A 26,534-nucleotide genomic window follows, 5' to 3' on the forward strand; every position below is an offset into this window, starting at 1 on the left:
TAGGCCGCGGGCTGAATTTCCTGTTCATTTACCTTGACGACATCCTCGTCGCCAGCCGCCCTCGCCAGGAGCACCGCGCACACCTCCGGCTGCTCTGCCAATGGCTCAGCGAGCATGGCCTGGCCATTAACCTTGCTAAGTGTCAGTTTGGCCTCCCTTCGATCAGTTTCCTCGGCCACCACATCAAACGGCACGACGCGGACCAGCTCCCGACCAAGGTTGAGGCCATTCGCCAGTTTCCCAAACCCTCTAAGGTGAGGGGACTCCAAGAGTTCGTCGGCATGGTGAATTTCTATCACCGTTTCGTGCCAGAAGCCGCCAGGATCATGCAACCACTGTTCAAAGTCCTAAACCAGCAAGCAGAGACCTCCTTTGGGACGATCCAGCCACGACCGCTTTCAACGACGCCAAAGAGGTGCTGGCAAAGGTGAGGATGCTGTTCCTCCACGAGTTCACCTCCGAGTTGTGGTCAGCAATGGCCCGGCTGTTTGGCGCTCAGCTGCACCACACTAAGGCCTACCACCCGCAAGCCAACAGCCTAGTGGAGCGTTTTCACCATCACCTGAAGGCATCCTTAAAGGCAGGGCTCGCGGGCCCGGACTGGATGGACGAGTTGCCGTGGGTACTGCTGGGAATACGCACTGCCCCGAAGGAGGACCTGGCAACTTCCTCGGCTGAGCTGGTGTACGACGCCCCGCTTACGGTCCCAGGGGATTTCATCCCGGCGGCGCATGGACATCAGGAACCGCCCACGACCATGCTGACGTGCCTCCAGGAGAAGGTGGGCACACTCTCTCCCGCCCCGACGTCCCGCCACGGACTCGCCCCCACGTACGAACCACCGGCCCTCCTAAACTGCCAGTATGTTTTCATTTGCCGCGATTCCCACTGTACGCCACTGCAGAGGCCTTACGAGGGACCTTTCCAGGTGCTGCAACACGGTGCCACGACTTTTGTCATTGACATGGGCAGCAGGCACGAGACTGTCTCCGTGGACCGTCTAAAGCTGGCACACTTGGACATTGACCAAGCAGTGCAGGTGGCACAACCCCACCGCAGATGGTGTCCACCATCATGACCGCACCCGCCCTCAACTCTGCCAGCCGTGACCCTGAACACAGGAGACACGTATATGCGATCAGGCCGCCTCACTCGTCAGCAAAACCGCCTCCATTACTCCGGTTCTGGGGGGGGTGTCATGTGGCGGGCCGAGCCACTTTGGTATTGAAACTTCGTTTGTCGGGCTCGAACTCTCGTGTGGACCGGGCGTGATCTGGGCCGACCGATCACGCAGTCAGGGGCGGCCGTCGTGCGTCAGGAGAACAAAGGATTTGGCAGTTGGGATTTGAACTCGGGCACGCGCGGGCGAGCGACGGAACTGTATTTGGTTGATGATTAAACAGAGTGTTTACACGACGTGTGGACCTCCTCAGGGTGATGTTTCTGGTCGTAACCCTTCTTCAGACTGGTGCTGCCTGACCCACTGAGTTTCTCCAACACTTTGTGTCTATCTTGAGTACAAACCAGCATCTACACATTTTGTCTGCAGGTCCTTTTCTCTCCAAAAGTCTACAATTGCTGCTTTTCAATTACATCTTGCAGTTAGAGGTTAGGATGGGGGACAAGTGTTAGGTGGTGAGGCAGAGGGAGTTGGGGAATAGAATCCAACAGCTCCCACTGTAGGTCATTATCCACATTTCCACTTTATTGCCTACCAGGATTTTGTAATCATCATCTACACTGTTTGACAACATTGTTTTCCATCTGACACTGACACCCCAGGGTAGCAGGATGATATTAATATATTAATTACATACAAATTACTCCCTGTATTACGAACAGTGTAATTTTATATTCAACTTGTTCTTTGAGATGTACAGTACGTTTTTGGAACCAGCACTGGGCTCGTGGTAGATCACACACCTCCTGTGGTGTCACAGCACCCCCTTGTGTAATCCTTCCCTGATTTATTTTCCACTTTATTCTCAATGAAACCCTAGATATTTGAATGTTTGTGTGAACAGTATCATCTGTTTAATATGGTGAATACATATACATGTATTAAAAAGCGATATATTTTTTTCCTGCCTCACTACTTTGTTAGCTCTGTAAATGCTATGAATGCTGCAGGGGCAATGAATGGAACATGCTGCTGATGGTGAGTTACTCCTGTCTATTAGCACCCTCTACTGGATAACTACATTAACATATGATGAGCATTTGACAGCACTGGGCCTATACTCACAGGAGTTTAGAAGGATGAGGGTGGACCTCATTGAAACTTACTGAATAATGGATGGATAGAGGCTTGGATAGTGGATGCGGAGAGGATGTTTCCACTAGTGGGAGAGTCCAGAACCAGAAGGCATGGCCACAGAATAAAAGGATGTGCCTTTAGAAAGGAGATGAGGAGGTATTTCTTTATCATATCATATCATATATATACAGCCGGAAACAGGCCTTTTCGGCCCTCCAAGTCCGTGCCGCCCAACGATCCCCGTACATTAACACTATCCTACACCCACTAGGGACAATTTTTACATTTACCCAGCCAATTAACCTACATACCTGTACGTCTTTGGAGTGTGGGAGGAAACCGAAGATCTCGGAGAAAACCCACGCAGGTCACGGGGAGAACGTACAAACTCCTTACAGTGCAGCACCCGTAGTCAGGATCGAACCTGAGTCTCCGGCGCTGCATTCGTTGTAAAGCAGCAACTCTACCGCTGCGCTACCGTGGTGAATCTGTGGAATTCCTTGCCACAGATGGCTGTGGAGGCCAAGTCATTAGATATTTTTAAGGCAGAGATTGACAAATTCTTGGTTAATAAGGGAGTCAAGGGCTAGGTGAAGGCAGGAGAATGGGTTTGCGAAGGAAAGATAGAACAGCCATGATCGAATGGCAGAGTAGACTCGATGGGCCGAATGACCTGCTTCTGCTCCTGTGACTTATGAACTAATGAACACTCTGACTACCTTCTTGCAAATGATAATGTTCAACTTGGGATTTCTTCTCAGTTGAGAATTTGCTGCCAGAATTATCCTGACATTCTCTCTTTTGTTCAAAATTAAAGACTGGAAGTTCCAAAATTGTCCACACTATCCTCGATGCTGACCAATTGTAAATTTAAAATATCTTTTGATTATATATTAAAATGTTTGAGATGTGCATCTCAACATACTTGATACTTGGCCAATTCATTAATTATCACTTTCCAGAATTTCCAGTACTACACTGTCAATTATAATTCAGTAAAATCTATTTTCTCCTCCTGATATGGGTTGTCATTCTAATGACTGAGGTGTAAAATCCACGGCTGCTTTGCTTATTTAAATGTTGGAAGTCTCTGCGGCACGGTAGCGCAGCGGTAGAGTTGCTGCTTTACAGCGAATGCAGCGCCGGAGACTCAGGTTCGATCCTGACTACGGGTGCTGTACTGTAAGGAGTTTGTACGTTCTCCCCGTGACCTGCGTGGGTTTTCTCCGAGATCTTCGGTTTCCTCCCACACTCCAAAGACGTACAGGTATGTAGGTTAATTGGCTGGGTAAAATGTAAAAATTGTCCCTAGTGGGTGTAGGATAGTGTTAATGTGCGGGGATCGTTGGGCGGCACGGACTTGGTGGGCCGAAAAGGCCTGTTTCCGGCTGTATATATATGATATGATATGATATGAACACCCAAGATAAGACACAAAATGCCATAGGAACTCAGTGGGGCAGGCAGCATCTCCGGAGAGAAGGAATCGGTGATATTTTGGGTCAAGACCCTTCTTCAGACTGAAAGTCAGGGGCCAGACCTTTATAACAGCTATGTGTAGGAAAGAACTGCAGATGCTGGTTTAAATCAAAGGTAGAAACAAAATGCTGGAGTAACTCAGCAGGACAGGCAGCATCTCTGGAGAGAAGGAATGGGTGATGTCCATAATAGCTACATCTGCAAATTATGTTTCCCCTATTCACTTCCTGTTACCGGACATTTTATATTGCATCAACCACTATTCATAATTATATTTAGCTGACACCAATCCTTTAAAAAATATTTTCTCCATTATGTGTCACAATGACAAACCTTGATATCGTAAGCAGGCTTCCAAATATTGCAGTCAGCTGTTTGCCTTTTGGCTTATAAATAATATGATAATAATCAGGCCTTGATTTGTAACTGCCTTCATAAACATAGGAAAGGAAAATGTCACGTTAGTTTATGAATAGGTCATACTCTGAAGAAGGGATTACTATCTTTTAATAAATATTTCCATTTGAGTAACCAGATGCTCCCCAAACACATTGCAAGCTGAGTAATGCTCCTTTCAGCCTGCATGGACAACATAATATAATAATCTAAATCTTTAGGGCAGAATTGCAATTTCTCATTGCTACCCCAGACATCAGGTTTTGCTGATTTTGCTTTTAACTTTGTTTGCAAAGAAGGCAATTTGAATGTTACATATTTTCAGTTTCCTGAAGAACATAGAACAAACTTAGTACAGCACAGGAACAGGTTCTTTGGCCCATGATGTCTGTGCTGAACACGATGCTAAATTAGACTAATCCATTTGGCATGTGCATGATCCATATTCCTCCATTCCCTGCAGATTCATGTACCTGTCTAAAAGGCTTTTAAACACCACTATCGTATCTGTTTCCACCACCACACCTGGCAGCATATTCCAGGCATTCACCACTCTCATTTAAACTTTCATCCTCTATCTTAAAGCTATGCCCTCTAGTGTTTGAAATTTCTATTCTGGGAAAAGATTCTGACAATCTATCTCTTTTATAATTTTATTAACTTCTCTCAGGTTTCCCCTCATCCAAGACATTTTGGTCTAACTCAAATCATATATACTACAAACAATAGGTATCCCAGCATTGATCCCTGCGGAACACTACTGATCACAGACCTCCAGTCAGAATTACTCTTCCACCATTACCTTCTGTCTTCTATGGGTAAGCTAGTTCTGAATCTAAACTACCAAGTTACCATGGATCCCAATGTATCTTCATAAGTTATAGGAGCAGAATTAGGCCATTCAGCCCATCGTCTACTCCACCATTCAATCATGGCTGATCTAACCTTCCCTCTCAACCCCATTCTCCTGGCCTTTTCCCCATAGCTCCTGACACCCTTACTGATCAGGAATCTATCAGTCTTTGCCTTAAAATCTTAACAGTAACCTTCTGTATCAGCCTACCATGAGGGAACTTATCAAAAGTTTGACCAAAGTCCCTGTAGACGACATCCTTGCCCTACCCCCATAAACCACCTTTGTCACCTCTTCAAAAACTCAAACAAGTTTGTTAGACATGACCTGTCCCAGACAAAGCTCATTTTTTTCCAAACGATTAATTCTATCCTCAAGAATCCTCTTCAATAGCTTCGCAACCACTGACATGAAGCTCTCTTGCCCAAAATATCCTGGATTATCCCTACTTCCCTTCCTAAACAAAGCTACTCTCTAGTCCTCTGGTACCTCACCTCTGTCTACAGAGGATTAAAATAACTTTTTTTTGAGGCGCCAGCAATCTCCTCTCTTACTACTTTCAATAACCTGGGATAGATCTCATCAGGCCCCGGGGACTGAATGCTCTTCAAGATCCTCAACACCACCTCCTTCTTGATCACAAATAGCCCTCATATGTTAATATTCCCCACACTGAACACACTATTCTCCAAGTCTATCTCCACAGTGAATACTGATGCAAAGTACTTGTTTAGCATCTTGCCTACATCCTCTTGTGCACAACAATCTTGTGCTCAGCTTAATCCCACTTTCCACCATAGTTTGTGGACCTTACGTATCACTTGAATTATTTGCCACAGTATCAATTCCTTTCATTTTGTACCATCATCCCATTTTGCAATTTGATATCTGCCAGGTTTTTCCTGGTCAGACCTTCCCTTTTGTTCTCTCTCCCAAATTCTCACACTATTGTAATCATGTATTGTAATCGCTGACTTGATAGCACACAACACAAAGCTTTTCACTGTACCTTGGTACACAACAATAAACTAAACGAACTCAAATTTATACCTATTTATCTGACTTTTCTCAAATCCGATAAAACCAATGAATTGAAACTATAAATCTGTGCCTCTCCAAAGATGATACCTGCACAGCTGGATGTTTCAAACATTTCCTGCACTTTATTTCAGTCTATCAATGCCATGGAAATAGAACGGATTTAAAGAGCACTTTGTTTTCAGGGAATCCAGTCATACAGTAACTGTTGTTACAAGTGGCACGAAGTATCTTTCTTTGCAAGAGGATCCAGTCTGAAGAAGGGGCTGACGAGAAACATCGTTCCCCAGAGATTCTGCCTGACTGCTGAGTTACTTCAGCACTTTGAGCCTGTTGTTAGGGTGCAATGTACTGTTTAACAAAACTTTTTTTAAATGTTGTGTTTTAAGCTGTTCTACTTCTATTACATATCCTTTTGTATCCTGTACTTTAATTAATAAATTAACATATGATGAGCGTTTGACGACACTGGGCCTATATTCGTTGGGGTTTAGAAAAATGAGGGAGGACCTAATTGAAACTTACAGAATACATACCTCCCAGCCCATCCGAATTTGGCGGAAAGTTTCCGCTTTCTTATCTCATTTCCGCCATTCTGATTTCGCCTCACATTTTTCCGCAAAACATATGCCTCGCCGCTCTCCTCGCCTCTGGCCCAGCCTCGCCGCTGTACTCGCCTCGCCGCTAGCCTTGCCTCACCGCTAGCCTTGCCTCACCTCGCTGCTGGCCCGGCCTCGCCTCGCTGCGGAGCGCGAGGCCCGTTGATGTTGAGAGGGAATGGGTCGGGGGTGTTGGGGAAGGGGGCAGTGGAGTGGGAGGAGAGAATGAGGGGTCGGGGGGGGGGGGGGGGGTGGAGGAAGGGAGGGGGAGAGTGGGGGTGGGGGAGTGTATTTGGGGGGAAAGGGGGGGTTGGGAGGGAAGAAGGGGGGTGGGGGGGAAGTAGGGTTGGGGGGGGCATGGACCGTTGTGATTTGCTGTTGAAGACCACTGGAGCAAGTATGTCCTCAATTAAATTAGGTACGTGCAGTTTTTTAAATGAAACTCTTTCTTCATAACTTAGTCATACATTTTATGACCATTGTTCTTTTATTCAATACCAAGAGAATTGGGATGTGTAAGAAAAAAGCAAAATAGAAAAAGCAAAACAAAACAAAATTTTCTTTGTTGTAAAAAGTATTTCTGTTCAATAACCTTTCTATAATAGTATACACTCATGATAGGCCTGACATTGTACACGTAGTCCAAGAACTAGACTGTTGGAAATAGTTGTTTTCCGCACGTGAATGTAGTGCAACACGTACGCGCATTTGGCGTGCATACCTTTTTTGCTGAAAAGTTGCATTACGCGCCATATTATGAATTTTGATGTAAAATTCTGAATTTTGGACATCAAAAATTCTGAATTTGTAAAATCAAATGTTGGGAGGTCTGAGAATAGTGAAAGGCTTAGATAGAGTGGATGTGGAGAGGATGTTCCCAATAGTGGGAGAGTCTAGGAGTAGAGATCATAGCCTCAGAATTAAAGGACGTTCTTTTAGGAAGGAGATGAGGAATTTCTTTAGTCAGAGGGTGATGAATCTGTGGAATTCTTTGCCACAGAAGACTGTCAGTGGAGGCAAAGTCAGTGGATATATTTAAGGACGAGATAGGTAGATTCTTGATTAGTACAGGTGTCAGAGGTTACGGGGAGCGAGCAAGAGAATGGGGTTAGGAGGGAGATAGATCAGCCATGATTGAATGACGGTGGACTTGTTGGGTCAAATGGCTTAATTCTAGATTACTTATGAATATTACATTTCCATTGCCCATTTCCATGTTTAGATAGTATAAACCATTTAAAACTGGTTCAGAAAGTTTATTTGAGCTGATGCAGGAACAGGATATTAAAATTTAATTTGATATTAAAAGCTGGGTTATACTCAGCTTCTGTAATTAAATTCAGCCTCTAGAAAATTCTATCCATAGCAGCTTTTTGATTTCCACTTCTCCATTTACAAAATGCTTTTAAAAAATCAGACGTTTCAATAAAGGGCTGTGAAGCATCTCAGACGATGTAATATTTAGTGAAAGGAGGATCAAAAATGTGCAACTCTTGATGTTGAATTCCTTTTTTGTACAATGGTGGTTATGTGGGAAAACAAGTATGTGGGATATGGAGAGTAGACACATAATGCCGGAGTAACTCAGTGGGTCAAGCAGCATCTCGGGAGAGAAGGAATGGGTGACGTTTCGGGTCGAGACCCTTCTTCAGACTGATGTCAGGGGAGGGGGTGGGACAAAGATAGAATTTAGTAGAAGACAGGAAGACTAGTGGGAGAACTGGGAAGGGGGAGGGGATAGAGAGGGAAAGCAGGGACTATCTGAAGTTAGAGTAGTCAATGTTCACACCCCTGGGGTGTAAGCTGCTCCTCCAATTTGCGCTGGGCTTCACTCTGACAATGGAGGAGGCCCAGGACAGAAAGGTCAGATTGGGAATGGGAGGGGGAATTGAAGTGCTGAGCCACCGGGAGATCAAGTAGGTTAAGATATGGAGAGGTTCTAATTACTGTAATAACAAAACCAGACATGGTAAAGAACTTTGTAAACTTCTCAAAGTCAAGAGCCAAAATGTGCGACTCATTACCTTCTCAAGACACTGCTTTCTATTTGACAGGGCTAAGGTTACCTGATCTTTCTCCTAGCAATGTTCTGTTTCTCTTTCAAAAATTGTGAATTATTTATAATTGTAAATATGATCAATTTCGCCATCATGATCAACACAGACATTGTGGGCCAAAAGACCTGTTGCTGTGCTTTACTGTTCTATTAGACACTTTCAGCTTTAACTGTAATAATTAAATTTAGGATTCAATTTACACAATATCATGCAAATAAAAACCTCCATATAGTGTCAGCGGGAATGTGTTTGTGCAATAGATTATTATGTCCTAGAAAACTCAGGAGTCCAGAATCTGAGAGGATTTTCTTAGAACACAGGGGCAGCTGCTGAAAACTGGGAGCTTCTCTCAGAGCGTGGAGTCTTTATAACTCTGCCAGAGAGGGCTGAATTCTTGTGTATGTTCAAGGCTGGGATAGGTTTCTAATCAGTAAGGGAATCAAGGGTTACAGGGAAAGGGCAGGGATGCACTTGATGCTTTACATTTCACTCTTCTCTCCGTTTCCGATACCCTCTTGTCTCCTTTTAATTTCTAGCCCTTGTCCACCCATCAGCCTATCAAAACCTCCCTCACCTATATCCACCTATTACTTGTGTAAGAAGGAACTGCAGATGCTGATTTAAACCGTAGGCACAAAATGCTGGAGTAACTCAACGAGAAGGCATCTCTGGATAGAAGGAATGGATGACATTTCAGGTCGAGATACTTCTTCAGATTGAAGGGTTTCGACCTGAATTGTCATCCATTCCTTCTATCCAGAGATGCTGCCTGTCCCACTGAGTTACTCCAGCATTTTGTGTCCATCCACCTATTACTTGCCTGGCTTCGGCCCAACCCCACCTCGATACCAGCTTTCTCCCCCTACTACTATCAGTCTGAGGAAGGGTCTCAACCAAAAACATCACCTATCCATGTCCACATGAGATGCTGACTGACCCGCTAAGTTACTCCAGCACTGGTGTACTCAAGGAATGTCTATGATCACCCATGATCTGATCAAATGACAAAGCAGGCTAAAAGGTGAAATGGTCTATTCCTGTTCCCACCACTCAGTCTTACAATACCACGATGGCAGCAGTGTACGAGTCCTTACAAGCACACTCCAGCCGAATACAAACCCATATACTATTCACATCCTTTAGGTCCCCTTTCCACAAACCTGTCCTGAGGGACCCTACACTTCTCCCTCACTTCCCCTAGTCCACAGGTGCTCTACCCCAAGGTGATGCTTTCCACCATCTGCTAATCATCCCCCTCAGTCTAGGGAGCCACACTGACCGAGGTCTAACATAGGTAACCACCCCTGAAGAACCCGGTGAGAGGACCAGGCCTTGAACCCAATCCAATGCAAGTGCACAGTGGATGTGCACAGTCAAAATAGCAGCAACTCTGACTGTGAAATCCAAATCATCAAAAATAATTTCAAATGCACATCATAAATAAACAAAACACAAAGTGCTGGAGGAACCTGGTGGGTCAGGCAGCATCCGTGGAGGGAATCGACAGGTGATTTTTTGGGTTACGACCTTCACAACAACATTAAATTTGTGCATGCACAGCACCTTGGTGCAGCACCCGCAAGTGCCAAACAATGATCTGCTGAGAAAGCCAAACATCACCCCACAGGTACGTGGCCGCAGGCAAAATTCATACAGTGATAGTGGTATCTATTTTTACATAGAATAGAACAGTACAGGAACAGGCCCTTTTGCCCACAATGTCTGTGCCAATCAAGGTACCAAGTTAATCTCCTCTGCCAGCACTTGATTCATACCCCTGCATATTTATGTGCCTGTCTAAAAGCTTCTTTAACTCCGTATTCATATCTACTTCCACCACCACTCCAGGCAGCACGTTCTATGTGCCTATTATTTTGCATTAAAAAACTTGCCCTGCACATCTTTAATCTTTGCCCCTCGAGCCCTCACCATTTTCACCCTGGGGAGAAAGGCTCTGAATGTCTACATTATCTAGGCCAACAGTTTTATATACTTCTATCAGGTCTCATCTCAACCTTCAATACTCCAGAAAAAACAATCTAAAGTTTGTCCAACCTTCATTTTTTATTTTTCTCCAAATTTAGAACCTTCTTCAGGGTGGACTTGATCACCTCCCTATTGCTTTAAGAAATGAAGGAAACAGCTTAGGCACTTGTGTATAGAGTTTTAATAGGTCACAATTTTACATACCATGCTTATATTTGAATTCATCAAAAAATAAATCAGCTACACCAAAGGGACAGACTTCACTTTTTAAATAACATGCACCGATAGGTGGGAAGACCTTCTTCATGTTCCAAATACAGCAATGACCAAGCACAATCTGGAATCAAAAGCTGCAAGTGAATCTGTCCTTTTGTGGGATCCACAATAACAATTAAAAAAAAGAAAAGAAATTACTTCCTCAACCATTAATAACAAAGTAAATACTGTACTTTCTCTTCACATATTTCCACAAAAATCTTCAGTCTTTGACATGGAAGTAATCCTGTCGCTCGTAACATGAGCCCCGTCTTAAGTAGGGCTTTGTGCAAGTACGTTACACCCATTTGGCAACGCACCGGTCACCTGAAATTGAAACCTAACAATGTTATGAGGGAGTGCTGTTCACTGCAATGATGCAAGTGCGAGGTGCAGTCATTTGCACAAAAACAATAACTTTGAACAGACCAAAATGTAAAATATTTGATCCTCATAAGGCAACTTTTATAAAATGCCCACTTGAAATTAAGTCCACTATAAAATACTCACCTAAAATATAATAGCCCCCCTCCCTCGGCCCAAAACTTTTCGATTAAGTGCTTCTAAAGTGACAACAAAGTGTCCTTTCACAGCACATCTTTATTGGTTTGGGAGGGAGGCAGATGATTTTGTTTGCCCTGACCGCAATAATGTTACATCTCTGATAAAAGACTCAAACCGCATGACCCCAATTCTGCTACTGCTCCTCAAGCATATTTTTGTGCTTCACACTCTTGTTGCAAGTAATGTGCACTCGGGATTTCTCTGAATTACAATGTAGTGTTACCATTTAGTTCCCAACACTTCCTGGGAAGATAATAATACATATTTGCAGTCTAAGCACCAACGTATAAATGAACCAACTATGTATCTAATGGGGTTCCCTTCTGTATATATCATTAGGATTTGCAAAAATTCCATAATGTATCTCAAATTTGGTTCATTAGTTTTTCTAACATCCCCATCTTGCGCTACTCAGCAAAGGTAGCAGTGACTATGATACCACTGATAATAGCAGCTTTATGCTAGAAACGAGACAGTCTTTTCAGTGGCCTGACCCTTTTTTAATTATAAAGAGTACCATTACAAAACGGCCTTTTGAAGTTTAGAAACCACTTGGTACTACACGCTGACATTAAATACTGCCTAGTATAGAAAACATCAACTTTGCTAGAAATCAGAGGATATTAAAAAAAACATGTGCAGTTATTCAGAACAGAGTAATTTTATCCTATACCATTTTAAAATCTCACACATATACAAAGTTAGTCCAAGTTCTTCTCTGATCATTCCTACAAAGTGCAACGATGACAATGGTGAGACTGATTGCATTGCAGCAATGTACACGAGAACGAGCGCAGGGGAGAAGCAGCGATCAGCAGCAGCGAACGTTCGGCCGAACTGGCGGGAGCTCTGGTGGAATTTCAGGCTCTGGCTGTAGTGACAGGATGCTGTTTGATAACTCGCACCTGGGTACTTCAGGCATCTGAAAATTGAGGTGAGGTAAGACATTACACGTTTCAGACATTAATCAAAACAGAAAAAAAGATGAAAGCAGAATTAAGCAAAAACTAACTTTATATAAATGCTGTTATCAGGCAGCTGAACCAACAACTAGAGAGCGATCGTGAACTGCTAATTAAACATAGCACAAAAAGTAAGGAAATTTGTGTTTGGTAGATTATAACAATGCTTCTTGGCAATAAATCTTATACCGTTGGAAAGCCTGTTTATTTCCCTTTTAAATGGTGCCACATTTGTAAGGAACATGCATTGGTGGGATGAGCAGCAGAGCTGAGTATGTGGGTTGCGCCCATGAAGAATCTGCCAAATCTTCTCAGCCAATGCCAAACAGCTTATTCTGCCATTGACTCGTCTTGTTCGGTGTTGTTTGGTGGATTGGATGATTGAAGTCTGAAGAAACAAGACATATTGGCAATTTAACAATTTATTCATTTAATAAACAGGAGCCTCAGTAGTGTGTGGAAGAACCATACACAGCCACAACAGCCTGGCACCTCCTCCTCATGCTGGTCACCAGCCTGGTCACACACTGTTGTGGGATGGCATCCCATTCTTCAACCAGCATTTGTCGTAAGTCAGCCAACGTGGTTGTGTTGGTCACTCTGGCACGAACAGCACGCCCAAGCTGATCCCACAAGTGTTCAATGGGGTTGAGGTCAGGACTGCTGGCAGGCCATTCCATCCTCTCCACTCCCAAATTCTGGAGGTAGTCTCTGAGAAACCCTGCTCTGTGGGGGCGAGCATTGTCATCTTGGAGGATAAAGTTCGGTCCCAGACTGTGGAGATATGGGATTGCCACTGGTTGCAGAATCTCATCTCGATATCTCTCTGCATTGAGATTGCCTCCAATGATGACAAGCCTCGTTTTTCCAGTGAGGGAGATGCCGCCCCACACCATCATACTGCCTCCACCAAAAGATGTTACTCTATCGGTGCAGCAATCAGCATAGCGTTCTCCGCGTCTTCTCCACACTTTGACCCTATGATCCAACTGCCGTAGGCAGAATCTGGACTCATCGCTGAACATAACGTTCCTCCACATGTTCAGGTTCCAGTGCACGTGTTGCCGACACCAGCGCAAACAGGCCTGATGGTGAAGGGCAGTCATTGCAGGCCTCCTGGCAGCCCTATGAGACCGGAGATCGGCTGCGTGCAGTCTGTTCCGAATTGTCTGGGCAGAGCCGTCGGCCATATCGTCCTGCAAACCTTGACTGCAAATCTGTAGAAGACAGCCTATGGTTCCTAAGTGCTGACAGGGTGAGGAGACGGTCTTCTTCGGGTGTCGTCTTCTTGGGACGCCCACTACGCGGCCTGTCTCTGACATCCCCCGTTATATGGCACGGCCTTCACTTTGGAGATGGTACTAGGGCTCACTCCAAATAATGCCGCAACTTGGTTTTGCGGAACACCAGCTTGAAGTTGCCCTATCGCACGGGCCCTATCCAGATCAGTCAAACGTGGCATGCCGATTCTTGGAGCAGACACCTACTGACCACTGTAGCAGGGCCCATGCTCACAGATGCTGCCAATCAGGCACCTGATTGTCAGCACCTGGGGGTACCAGAAGCTCAAAACAAGAGTCAATAGCAACAGCAGAATAAGCTGTTTGGCATTGGCAGAGAAGATTTGGCAAATTTTTCTTGGGCGCAACCCATATACTCAGCTCTGCTGCTCATCCCACAAATGCATGTTCCTTACAAATGTGGCACCATTTAAAAGGGAAATAAACAGGCTTTCCAACGGTATAAGATTTATTGCCAAGAAGCATTGCTACAACAAAGAAATAATCTACCAAACACAAATGTCCTTACTTTTTGTGCTATGTTTATCTCATTGGAAACTCTCTGACTCTCCTTAATTGGTCTTTAATGGACTTTATCTTGCACTAAATTTTACCATGTATCTTGTACACTTTGGATGGCTCTATTGTAATCATGTATTGCCTTTCCACTGACTGCTGAGCATGCAACAAAAGCTTTTCTTGTACCTCGGTACATGTGACAATAAAATAAAATGTCATGATGTGTTGCGATTTCAATGCAATTTTCCAAGCGAAAATGCCTATTAGTCAACATTATAAGATACACCAGCATTAATCCAATACATTGGAGCAGGACAAATGAGAAAGTAGTGCCAATAGGGTTAGATGAAGAGGCTTCTGAAGGAGGCTTATGTCAAGCATAAATACCAGCTTGAGGTTGTGTTGCGGAATACACATGTTATCAACTATGCCACACAGGATACAACGTGGAAAACAGTGATTTACAACTATTTTGATTGTCGACCCATGTCCCATTGTTTGAAATTTGACAATTTAGATAATCGGACAGCAGCCCTCACTTCTGGCGTTGGAAGCTAAAGCTCAATGTGCTCAATTTGCCAGGTTTTAATAGGCTGTCAGTGGTAACGTCATGAAGCGATCTCATGAAGAAAAACGGACCACGTTAGTTCCTGAAGTTACACGTGGTACTTCATGGACATTATTTTTTCTATTTTTGATAGGAAACAGATTGTCAATAGAACATTAAATGGCAGCAATATCAATCACGAATAGTCAAACGTGCACCACTTATTAGAGAGAACGTACCACAGGATCTCGATTGTCTCTGGAGCCGTGAGGCATCAGTTTTACCACCTACGTCACTTTGCTGATCAAATGCTAGTTCTAAACGCTTGCGATCTCATGTTTAAAAGCCTCCCACTTACCAGATATCCTTTTGCATGCAAAATAACCTCCCTCCCCCCATCAACTTTTAAAAGTTCCTATCTAATAACATCAAAATTGGCCTTCAAAACCGTCAGAGCAGTCCTATCTATTTTCATAATTCAAAAAATTATGGACACTGGTCTCAAATTATTTCCCTACCAACACTTCAGTTACCTGCCCTGGCTTATTTCCCAGGAGTTTTGCCTCTCCTCTTGTAGGGCAATCTACACATTCATTGAGAAGATATTCCTGAACACAATCACAAAATTCCACATCTAAGCTCTTAGCACTACAGCAACTACAGCAGTTGATAATTCAATATTTGGAGAGATAAAATCGCTCTCTACTAAAACCCTATTATTCTTACTACTGTCTATGAAATCCCTACATATATTTCCTCTAATTCCTAACGATTATTGGCAGGCGCCCATGTATAATCGCAAAGTGAACATCATTTTTGCTGTGTCAATGCACACATTTGTTTCTTCATATTGGGGGGGCGGAAGAAAAGGAGGCAGGGGTTAGTAGAGGTGCTGTATTGCAGTGGTAGAGAATTGGGCTAATTCCTGACTAGTGGGTGTAGTTTGTATGGAGTTTGCACTTTCCTATGACCGCAAGGGCTTTCTCTGGGTGAACTGGTTTTCTCCACATCCACTGGTAGGTTAATTGGGCGTGAGCTGCCCCTAGTACTCAGGCGAGAGGTGGATCTGGGGAAATTGATGAGGAAGTGGCAGGGAAGCCGGTTATTAACTAGATTGATTCATTTCATGTGATATGGTCATAGTGAGTGCAGCACAGAAGCAGGCTGTTCAGTCCACCAGTCATCAACCCATCACTTACACTACTTTAATCCCATTTTTAATGTGATGGGTTGATGTCTGGTGGACTGAACAACCTGTTTATGTGCTGCACTCATTATGACCATATCACATGAAGTGAATTAATCGAATGTACGGGATCTCAGCAGGAGCCACTTCTGCTGGGCCCTGTCATGGATGTGGATATTCATTGTTTTCTCATCCATTTAGCCATTCAATTACCCAAGCCACATATGATTGTTCTTGGTAAAAGTAATATTTGTAACGCAACATTGCTAACTTCCTAAGTAACACAATGTAAATTGGTCTTGAATTGCAGATGAAAGACCACACACGCTGCAGTAAAATGAACTTGCCTTATTTAAGATGTCATCCACAAGCTTCATAAAGATCTCGCTGACATTGTAGTTGTCCTTTGCACTAGCCTCACAAAAACGCATGCCAGTTATCTGCAGAGCAAACTGAGGAAATTAAAGATGAAATATGTTTAGCATGGGAGCTGTACGGAAATGTTCATTTTTATCTTTAAATTATTTCACCGAAAGTGAGAACAGGCCATTTTGACAAAAGAGGCATAATAAGCAAATTACAAAAAAGTATTTGCACAGAGCAAGTCAGAAAAATAAGGAAGTAAAAAGTACAAATCACAGAAGAGTTTTGGTGCTAAATTATTTTCAGAACCTGGTCCTCAGATCCTTAAAACAGGAATTAAGCTTACTTTTATTTATTCTTTTGAAGCATATGGTCAGCATTTACTGCGATCCCCAGTTGACTTCCGAATGAAGTGATTCGAGAGACATTTCAAAGGGTAGCTGAGTCAACCATACTTGCAACGTAAGGATCCACATGTCAACCAGATTGATTTAAGGATAGCAGATTTCCATCCCCAAAGGACATTAGTGAAGCAGATGTTTTTAAGACAATTCAGGGTCGGCAAAGGAGCAGCAGGTGCTTGGCTGAGAAGGTAACCTCTTGGGGAGTTTTTCCAGTGATTTTTCCGTAGTGGGTGATTTTAAAACCGGTCGGGGCCAGCCTGCAACACATACCTTCAAGGTCGGCAGGTGAAGGAGTGAGTGCGGGGAGTGGCTGAGGAATTTAATTAGCAAATCGGTGAGTTAGCTAGTTAGTGAATTAGTCAATTTAGCAGCTAATATAAGCAAGGTTTGCTCTAGAGGAGCGGCCTTGTCGAGGGAAGTGCCTTGTGAGAAAAGTGCGAGTCTTCAGCTCGAGAGTCTTCGGCGAGTCGGCTGAGGTGAGGAGACCATGCCAAAGGTTGGAGAGGGTGAGACGCAGTGACAAAATGACAGGTAAGCTGATTCAGTGTGATGCTTGCAGGATGTGGGAGGTCAGGGACACTGCTGGTGCCTCTGGCTGCTACAACTGTGTGTTTTTGTTTTGTGTTGGCTTTGTGATTGTGTGTGTTACTGGTTTATTTTTATTGCTTTTTATTGTTGGACTGTGGGTAACGGAATTTCGTCCAAAAGACATGGTTTTTGGATGACAATAAAGGCTATTCTGATGAAGTGTGTCCAGGTTCAGCTCTTGAAGGGCCGTGTTGGGACACTGGAGAGGCAACTGGATGACCTCAGGATCATTCGGAAAAACAAAAGTTTCCTGGACAGGAACTACAGCAAGATCGTTACACCGAAGACATCGGCAGAGAGAAGGTGGGTGATGATGAGGAAGGGAAGGAAGCTTGGAGTACAGGAGACCCCAGGGGATATACGGCCAAGTGAAATCGGAATTGATGTAAAAGGTGAGGTGCGTAATGGATTAAAAGCATCATATATGAATGCGCAAAGTATAAGAACTAAAGTGGATGAGTTTGAGGCTGTTAGAGATTATGACATTATGGGGATTACAGGGACGTGGCTGCAGGAGGATCGGGACTGGGAACTGAATATAGAAAGGACAGGGAGGTGGGGCAGCTCTGTTGGTGAGGGATGAAATTCATTCCCTTGCTTGGGGTGACATAGGGACCGATGATATAGAGTTGCTGTGCATAGAATTGAGGAATTGTAGAGGTAAGAAGACACTAATGGGAGTTATCTACACGCCCCCAAACAGTAGCCTGGATATACAGTGTCCTCCATAAAGTTTGGGACAAAGACCCATCATCTATTTATTTGCCTCTGTACTCCACAATTTGAGATTTGTAATAGAAAGCTAATAGCATGTTGGCCTTCATAACGAGAGGATTTGAGTATAGGAGTAAAGAGGTCCTTCTGGAGTTGCCCTGGTGAGACCACATCTGGAGTATTATGTGCAATTTTGGTCTCCTAATTTGAGGAAAGACATCCTTGCTATTGAGGCAAGACATCCTTGCTATTGAGGCAATGCAGTGTAGGTTCACGAGGTTAATCCCTGGGATGGCGGGACTGTCATATGAGGAAAGATTGGAAAGACTGGGCTTGGATTCACTGGAATTTAGACAGATGAGAGGGGATCTTATAAAAACATATAAAATTATAAAAGGGTTGGACAAGTTAGATGCAGGAAAAATGTTCCCAATGTTGGGGAGTCCAGAACCAGGGGCCACAGTCTAAGAATAAAGGAGAGGCCATTTAAAACTGAGATGAGAAAAAAACTTTTTCACCCAGTGTGTGAATTTGTGGAATTCTCTGCCACAAAAGGCAGGAGAGGCCAATTCACTGGATGACTTTAAGAGAGAGTGAGATAGAGCTCTCGGGGCTAGCAGAATCAAGGGATATGGGGAGAAGGCAGACACGGGTCACTGATTGTGGATGATTAGCCATGATCACAATGATTAGCGGTGCTGGCTCGAAGGGCCAAATGGTCTCCTCCTGCCCCTATTTTCTATGTTTCTAATTCAGCATTTTGTTTAAGGTTATGATTCCTGATACAATTTTTAAAACAATTATTCCAGATGTACTAATTAAAGGGTTCAAAGGGTATTTTATTGTCATGTGTGCCAATTAAGGTACAGTGATACTCGATTTACCATATGGGTTTCAGTTAGGTCCAGTCACTTAAACACAATGGTACTATATACTTTACCATCATAATTTTGATTATATCTGAATCTAGGAATCACATCATGAACGGCTGCACTTAGTTTCAGAGATACAGCGCCCTTTGGTCCATGCCAGCCAGCATTCCCCGCATACTAACACTATCCTACATACACTAGGCACAATTTACAATTATTCTAAGACAATTAACCCCCAAACCTGTAAGGGGGGAAGCTGGAGATCCTGTAGAAAACTCACGGTCACGGATGAACGTACAAATGCTGTACAGACAGCACCCGTAGTCAGGATCTAACCCGGGTCTCTGGCACTGTAAAGCAGCAGCAGCTCTACTGCTAAACCACCGTGCTGTTACCAGGAATAGTAAAATATGACCAAGGACAGAAAACCCATGCAGGTTATAGAGAGAACATACAAACTCCACACAGCCAAGCACCCATAATCAGGATCAAACCCAGGTCCCCAGCACTGCAGGGCAGCAACTTTACCACTGTACTACTGTTCTGCCCCTCTTTATGATTTATGAGCCAATTAAATAAAATTTCCAACTGTATGTATTTAGAGACTCAATGCAGAATACCTATATTTACAGATCAACATCACACAAAGGGGTAATGGTTCTGGGCAGTTCTGAAATAAGTTGGATAAAATGCGAGTGTGTCGTTTAAACACTGCCAGACAAAATGAAAGATGGAGAAGGGTAAATCACTATGACCATTGAATTCACCTATCTTGGGTAAATAGACTCCAAACAACCCCCCCCCCCCCTCCCAAAACTATTCACTCTTCCCTGTTCCCTCATCCTGGATTCGGACCCACTTCCCCCCTTCCACATATATTCCGCCCTCTGGCTTCACAATTCACCTCTGCCATCGTTATCTCACACCTTTTGTCCTATCATCTGTGTCCTTTGTTCCACCGTCTGCCAATCAACCCCCCTTCACCTGTACCCACCTATCATTTATGAAGGAGATACTGGAGATGCTGTTTTAAACCGAAGATAGACACAAAAAGCTGGAGAAAGGTGTCGACCCAAAACGTCACCTATTCCTTTTCTACAGAGATGCTCTCTGACCCGCTGAGTTACTCCAGCTTTTTGTGTCTATCCATCTATCACTTGCCTGGCTTTGTCCTGCCCCCACTTTTCTTCCAGCATTCTCCGCCCCAGCCCCATCCACCACAATCAAATTAAAAAAGAGTCACGACCCAAAAAGTCAGCTATTCATATTCTTCAGAGATGAATTGAGTTACTCCAGCACTTGTCTCTTTTTGTAAACCAACATCTGCAGTTCCTTGTGTCCCCAAGAAGGAATACTTGACAGATATTCTCTGTGAATAGTCATGGATTGATTTAACATGTTGTGTAATGGGTCACCAGAAAGCAATTAATAAATCCAATACAACAATGAATCTTAACCAGAATAATAGAACATTCACTTTGGAAATACATGATGCATCTAAGAAATGGTTAGTGCGCCGGAGACCCAGGTTTGACCCCAAATACAGGTGCTGTCTCTATGGAGTTTGTACGTTCTCCCCGTGGGTTTTCTCCGAGATCTTCGGTTTTCTCCAACACTCCAAAGACATACAGGTTTAATAATTTAATTGGCTCAGTATGGGTGTAAATTGTCCCTAATGTGTGCAGGATAGTGCTGGTCGGTGCAGACTCGGTGGGCCAAAGGTCCTGTTTCAGCGCTGTATCTCTAAACTAAACTAAAATGAAGGTATCCGTGTATTAAAAAAATTGAAGATAACAAAGTCTGTAATTTAAAATTCTGATGTAAAAGAGTGTACATAGAAAAATAAATTTGGCGATATTAGCAAGCTGGGTTTATCACACAATAGAGAGACAAGGAGAAAATCCTAGAATATTAATACATTATCTCTCAGATCAAATCAGCCAAATAGCCACCATCAACTTCCCATCCTTTGCCTACTCAATCTTTGTCACTCAAGTACTACCCTGAAACTTCTTACCATTGTAGATCAAGCAAGTTAAAGTTCTACTTCAGGACAGGGACGTATTTCTTGATCATTTCTTACCCTTTCTCCCTGCTGACGAGTGATTGTTCGTTCAACTTCACAATCTAGCTTGTTTCCCACTAAAAGAAGCTCTGCGTCTTCTGAAGCATACTGTGAAAACAAAACAATCAGCAGCTTTTAAAGGTACAGCCTTATACAGATGGAGCACACAAATGATTTCCTGAATTAGTGATATTAGAACCTTAATATCAGTTTGCCACCCCCCCCCCCCCCACAAACAAACATGATTTTTGCAAGTAAAGGCAAAGTTCACTTTTCACTTCGAGCCTTGGCTGCCACCTCCACCCTTCTCTCCCCAACAGAGTCATCAGCCGATCATCCCCTCCTTACCTGGATTCACCTATCAATTGCCAGCTCTTGCCCTCACCTCTTTCTACCAGCTATCCTCCCACTTCTCCATCAGGCTGAACCCCACCATTTAATGATGACATTGGCTCAGTTTTTGTCTCCACCAATGCAGCCCTGCTTTTTGCAATTCTTACCATCCTTTAAGTTTTCATTCCTCAATTGCCCTCATTAAACCACTGCCAGATGACCTTGTTATCCTTAGCCACATATATTCCCTTTCTTCTACCATCCCTCCCCACCCTTCCTGCTACTTGATACTAATATGTTGCCTTTGCTTGCCAAATCTAATGGAGAACCCATGACGTAACATTAATTCCATTTCTCTTTCCACATGTTGCCTGACTTGCTGAGTATTTCCAACATTTTCCCATTTTATTTCCATGCTCTCCGTGACCACATGGGTCTCCAAATACAAGTTTCCTTCCAAGTCTCAAAGATGCACTACTGCAAATTACCCTGATTGTTGGTAGGTAGCAGAATATGACTATCCCTGAGCAATAAAAGCAATATAAATCAATAATTATTTTAATGATTTAATTAGGAGAATTTATACATTCATCTGGGCTAAATGGTTGAAAGTTCTACGGAAGTTCCAAAGTAGAGGTTGCAAATACACTACCCGAAACTACCGATTACTTCTGAATTAACTGCAGTTTCAATAAAAACTGTTAATTTTGCATTCATGAAGGAACTAATGGAAACAATGAATTATTCTGTACCTGAATGAAGTGAACGGAGGGAGGAAAATGCATTGTCATTCAATGCATTGAGAAGAGAGACCACATTTTCAATTTAGCATGTATAAAATGGAAACCATTTGTTCCTGTTTCACCTTCTATGGTATTAAAAGGGACTATCAGAAAAGCCGCATTCGGCTGAATGTTTGAGCAGGCAAAGAGAATAACTTCATATTTCAGACAATATTTCATACCAAATCACAGAGACCATCACATTTGAGATTGGTCACAGGTCCAAGTTTAGGAAAGTCTCTGCCCATGAGATCAGTCAATATAGAGCCAGGTGATGTTTTTTTATTCCAAAATAAAGAAGTGCTTTATACCTGGGATAAAGATAACTTGTAGCAATGTAAATAGAGAATCAATGATTAAAATGCAATTAAATAACAGATTATATTATTTAATTTTAAAAAGAGTTTTCTAATAGAGAATAAATATTCCTGCACAACTATTTTCTTTCCAAAACAGCTAGAATCAAAAACACATTAAAGCCAGCTTAGTCAAAATAGACATTGGAAAATTACAAATTCTTTGTCATTTTCTAACTTAGTAATTTTCTGGCTGAGTAGTCCAACTGGTATAAATTTCAAGAGGTTTAAAAAACTTTATGTTAAAATTATTTGGAATAACACTTCAAAGAATTGATATATAATTTTCATTACCTTGTCAATCATTTTCATCCATTTGGGTACATCTTCAAATGTTTCTTTTTTTGTAATGTCATACACCAAGATTATTCCTTTGGCACTCCTGTAGTACGCAGAAGTAATGCTGTTGAATCTCTCCTGACCCGCCGTATCCCTGAGGAGAAAATGTGAATTAAAAAGTTAATAATCTTTACTCAGTTGGACACAATGAAGCACATGCATTATGGTACACGTCCAGTTGGCTCTTTTCACCCTGCTACCACCTACTCATGTCAGCAATCCAGGATTCTGAAGGGGGGTCTACACAAAGTGGTTTACTAAAATAACCGTGGTTAATAAAAGCATTTAAGCCCCCTACTCAGCAGTTGACAAATGCCAACTTGTTAAGTGTAGAGAATAAAAAGATTGGGAGAAACAAATGCATTGTCTAGACTGCATGAATCTTCTTTGATTAACTTAAAGCACCAATGCCCAACAATTAACTATAAATGGGCAAAAAAAGTGACAAATGGTATATAATTAAGAAAAGTACAATTTTAGGAAGTTCAACAAGTCACGGAGCCGAGGGGAAGATGACAGGATATGTATTGTGGGGAAGCAAAGGGGATCTTGGAATGTATAGCTATCTATTCTTACATTCTTAAAGAAATATTCTTGTAGAAAGGCTTACAGAATGTTTTCCTTTATTACCAGAGACTTAGAATACAAGTGCTGGGACTACAGCTACAACTGTAAACAACACAAGTTAATGTATAATGTTGCAGGAAAGGTGCAATTTGGTTAAAAGACATGAAAGGATTTGAGGATGCTGCCAAATTTTAATTGCCAGGAATACTGGATAAGGCAGGGGTGTTCTGTGCGGAATAGAGGCGGTTGAGGTGATATAATTGATGTAGATAAAATCATAATAAAGTTGAACAAGACTAAATAAATTGGTCAAAACTTGATGGGAACGATTATCCCCCATTCCCCCAATCAGAAGGTGATGTGGTTCTGTCTAATAGTGGTGGAGATAGAAACTCACAACATATTTAAAAAAATATTGGCGTGCGCACTAAAAGAGCCATGAACTGCACGGATATGGACCCAATACTGGGAGATGGAATTAGACTGGCAGCTATGGACTAGGATAGACTCGCTGGGCTGACTGGGCTTCCCATTTTTCCCCCCAGCTTCTATAAATGGGACAGCAATGTTATTTAATAATCTCTTTACAGTAAAGAATCCAAATAGTCTGGTAACTATTTTAACCTGGACGGGGCAGGTGAGTATCCACAAGTCATGTCACAAATACAATCAAACTCAAAACTATTTGAATAAAGTAGTACATTTTACCTCCACATGCTCCAGTAGAGAGAGTGTTATTATTTGCCAGCCTCTTGCAGCCAGATCTTAAGAGTCACACAGATGAGGGATGAGAACACACAGACAGTTAGAAATTAGACTGTTAACTGGAGACTATGGATGAGTAAGGAATCTCAGAGTAGTGCTGCAATCCAAAGGCAATCCTGCTGGGAAGTGGGGTGGGGTGGAGTGGAGTGTTAGTAAGCTTTTTAAATTATCATTCACAAGAGTTTATGAAAACAAAGACAACTGACAACAAACCATGTGTCACACAGACTATCGGCGGCAACGATGGCATTATTCATTCTCACTGATGGAACAGTATGACAGCCAGATGTAGTTTAGAAATACTGAAATCCTACATACCATATGTTAGTACACACAGCAGCCGCAGTCCTACAGGCTTATTAAATGCTTTGAGTTAAATAAAACCAAGGAAAATTTCCTTCAGCACTCAATGTTGGCACAAGTGGTTTATACCCTGAGAATGTCATGATAGCTCTTTGATTCCTATTGCTTGCAAATCCTTGTATTTTGAATAATATTTACTCCCAGTAAAAAAAAAATTACACAAATCAATTGCGTAATCCAATCACTGGAATTACATGGCATGAATTAACATGGCATTCCAGTTAAGGAAAAAAATGAATAAAGATACTACATTAATTAGCAGGAAGAACTGACGGTAATTGGAAACAGATTTTAAGTTGCTCTTTCAAGTTCATATCATAGAGGCTGTTGCCAATTGCTTTAGTAGAAATGCCACGTGTCATTGCTGCTTCTACTACAAAAAACGGCAAGTTGCAATAATCGGTTATCTTGCTCCCACAACATGGGCAATAATAAAGGAAATGGGTCATTAGACATCCATGGCACCAAAGTGATTTAGCCTCCTTGTGGCAGATGACATCTGTAATCGAGATGGAAAACAAATCACCCAGTGCAGTCTCAATATTGGGATGATAGTAGTGGGATAGGGATACAATGTGGAAAAGCTCAGTAAAGGGATGGAAAGAACGCACGGTACAGATCATTCAGCTGACTCAAAATCTATCCAAGACTATTTAAATAGCAGGTCTGAAGGCCTGGACAATGCAAAATGTCACCTATTCCTTTTCTCCAGAAATGCTGCCTGACCCACTGAGTTACTCCAGCATTTTGTATCAATCAACTATTTCAATATTTCTGTGCCTTAGCTGTTTTGGATAACAAAAGCAGCTAATATAAATAAAATTAGTTGTGGAAGTTTAAAAACAAAACTAGATTTTAAAAAATCTATACGAGAAAACGATGCAATTAATTTCAGTTCAACAAAATATATCTAGATTAAATCTCATTATTATACCTCTTGACTGCACAATGTTAAAATTCCAATTGGACCCAATTTTCTTTTGAACTGGACGAGATACTTTAAAATATTACTGTGGATCCTTACCAGAAATGGAAAACCAGCCCATGCCAAGGATGAGATTGCAAGTGAAATTTCAAGTCAGAAGTAACAGGAATATGCACAGCGGCAGGAAATGCGTTGGTCACTTACCAGATTTGTAATCTAATTTTCTTCCCTCTTAGCTCTATTGTTTTGATTTTAAAATCAACACCTATAAACAAATAGAGTAAAAGGAAAGGAGGAATAAGAAGAAAACGCACAAAGCAAAAATTTCCAACAGGATACATAGCACTCTCTAAAAGCAAACCGTTGTATCACAGGAAAAGGATGGGGAAAGACAAGCCCCCGAATAGGAGCGGATACTGTAACTTTCTGCACACATGCGATTCGTGTGTGTGTGAAGTGAACAAAAATGTGCTTTGTTAACCTTGCCAAACGAATCACACCATCCAATTAGGACACTACACTATTAGGATCTTATTAGGAGATTGTAGCCTAGTAAAATAAGATACACTAACAGGTAAGCATCTTACAATAATACTTGTCACTGCCAAAACCACAAGACAACTGCACCTCTGTATTTAGCATGACGGACACGGAAACTAGTGCCTACATGCGAGAGAACAGTGATTTCCTGGAGCATATTAACGTTATGAAGCAAGTGCAGTTGGCATTCTTAAACTGCACAAAGAAAGATGACCAAGACATGGGGCACGACCAAGAGTATCCTAGGACATTATGGGAAGCAAAGGAGGAGATTGCTGGAGCCTTTTATACTTTCATTAGCCACAGGTGAGGACTGGAGAGAGTTGACGTGTGCCTGTATTCACAAAGGACAGCCGGGATAACAAAAGGAACTACAGGCCAGCTAGCCTTTTGTCAGTGGTGTGAAAGTTAATTCAAGGGATTCTGAAGGACGGAATTTTTGTTTTAGATGTGGAAGGCAGAAACTGATTAGGGATTGTCAGCATGGCATTGTGTGCGCAAAATAGTGTGGTACAAATTTAATTTGGTTTGTTTTGAAGGGCGGTAGACATTGTTTACATTCTGAAGGGTCTCGACCCAA

At 42.5% G+C, this 26,534-nt stretch overlaps 1 protein-coding gene across 1 annotated transcript in view; it reads right to left on the minus strand.

The window, feature by feature from the left end:
• Window positions 1-10,829: 10,829 nt before the first annotated feature.
• rab12 (RAB12, member RAS oncogene family) overlaps window positions 10,830-26,534 on the minus strand; it is a 28,496-nt gene continuing 12,791 nt past the window's right edge. Inside the window, exons 2-6 of the mRNA XM_078397493.1 lie at window positions 25,619-25,679; window positions 22,750-22,888; window positions 21,003-21,092; window positions 16,326-16,430; window positions 10,830-12,406 (exon numbers count right to left, since the gene is read on the minus strand). Coding sequence (XP_078253619.1) covers window positions 12,296-12,406; window positions 16,326-16,430; window positions 21,003-21,092; window positions 22,750-22,888; window positions 25,619-25,679 — 506 coding nt within the window. The 3' untranslated portion in view covers window positions 10,830-12,295. The remainder of the gene's footprint in view (window positions 12,407-16,325; window positions 16,431-21,002; window positions 21,093-22,749; window positions 22,889-25,618; window positions 25,680-26,534) is intronic.

The sequence above is a fragment of the Rhinoraja longicauda genome, chromosome 4, assembly GCF_053455715.1.
Source record: "Rhinoraja longicauda isolate Sanriku21f chromosome 4, sRhiLon1.1, whole genome shotgun sequence".
NCBI classification, from domain to species: Eukaryota; Metazoa; Chordata; class Chondrichthyes; order Rajiformes; family Arhynchobatidae; genus Rhinoraja; species Rhinoraja longicauda.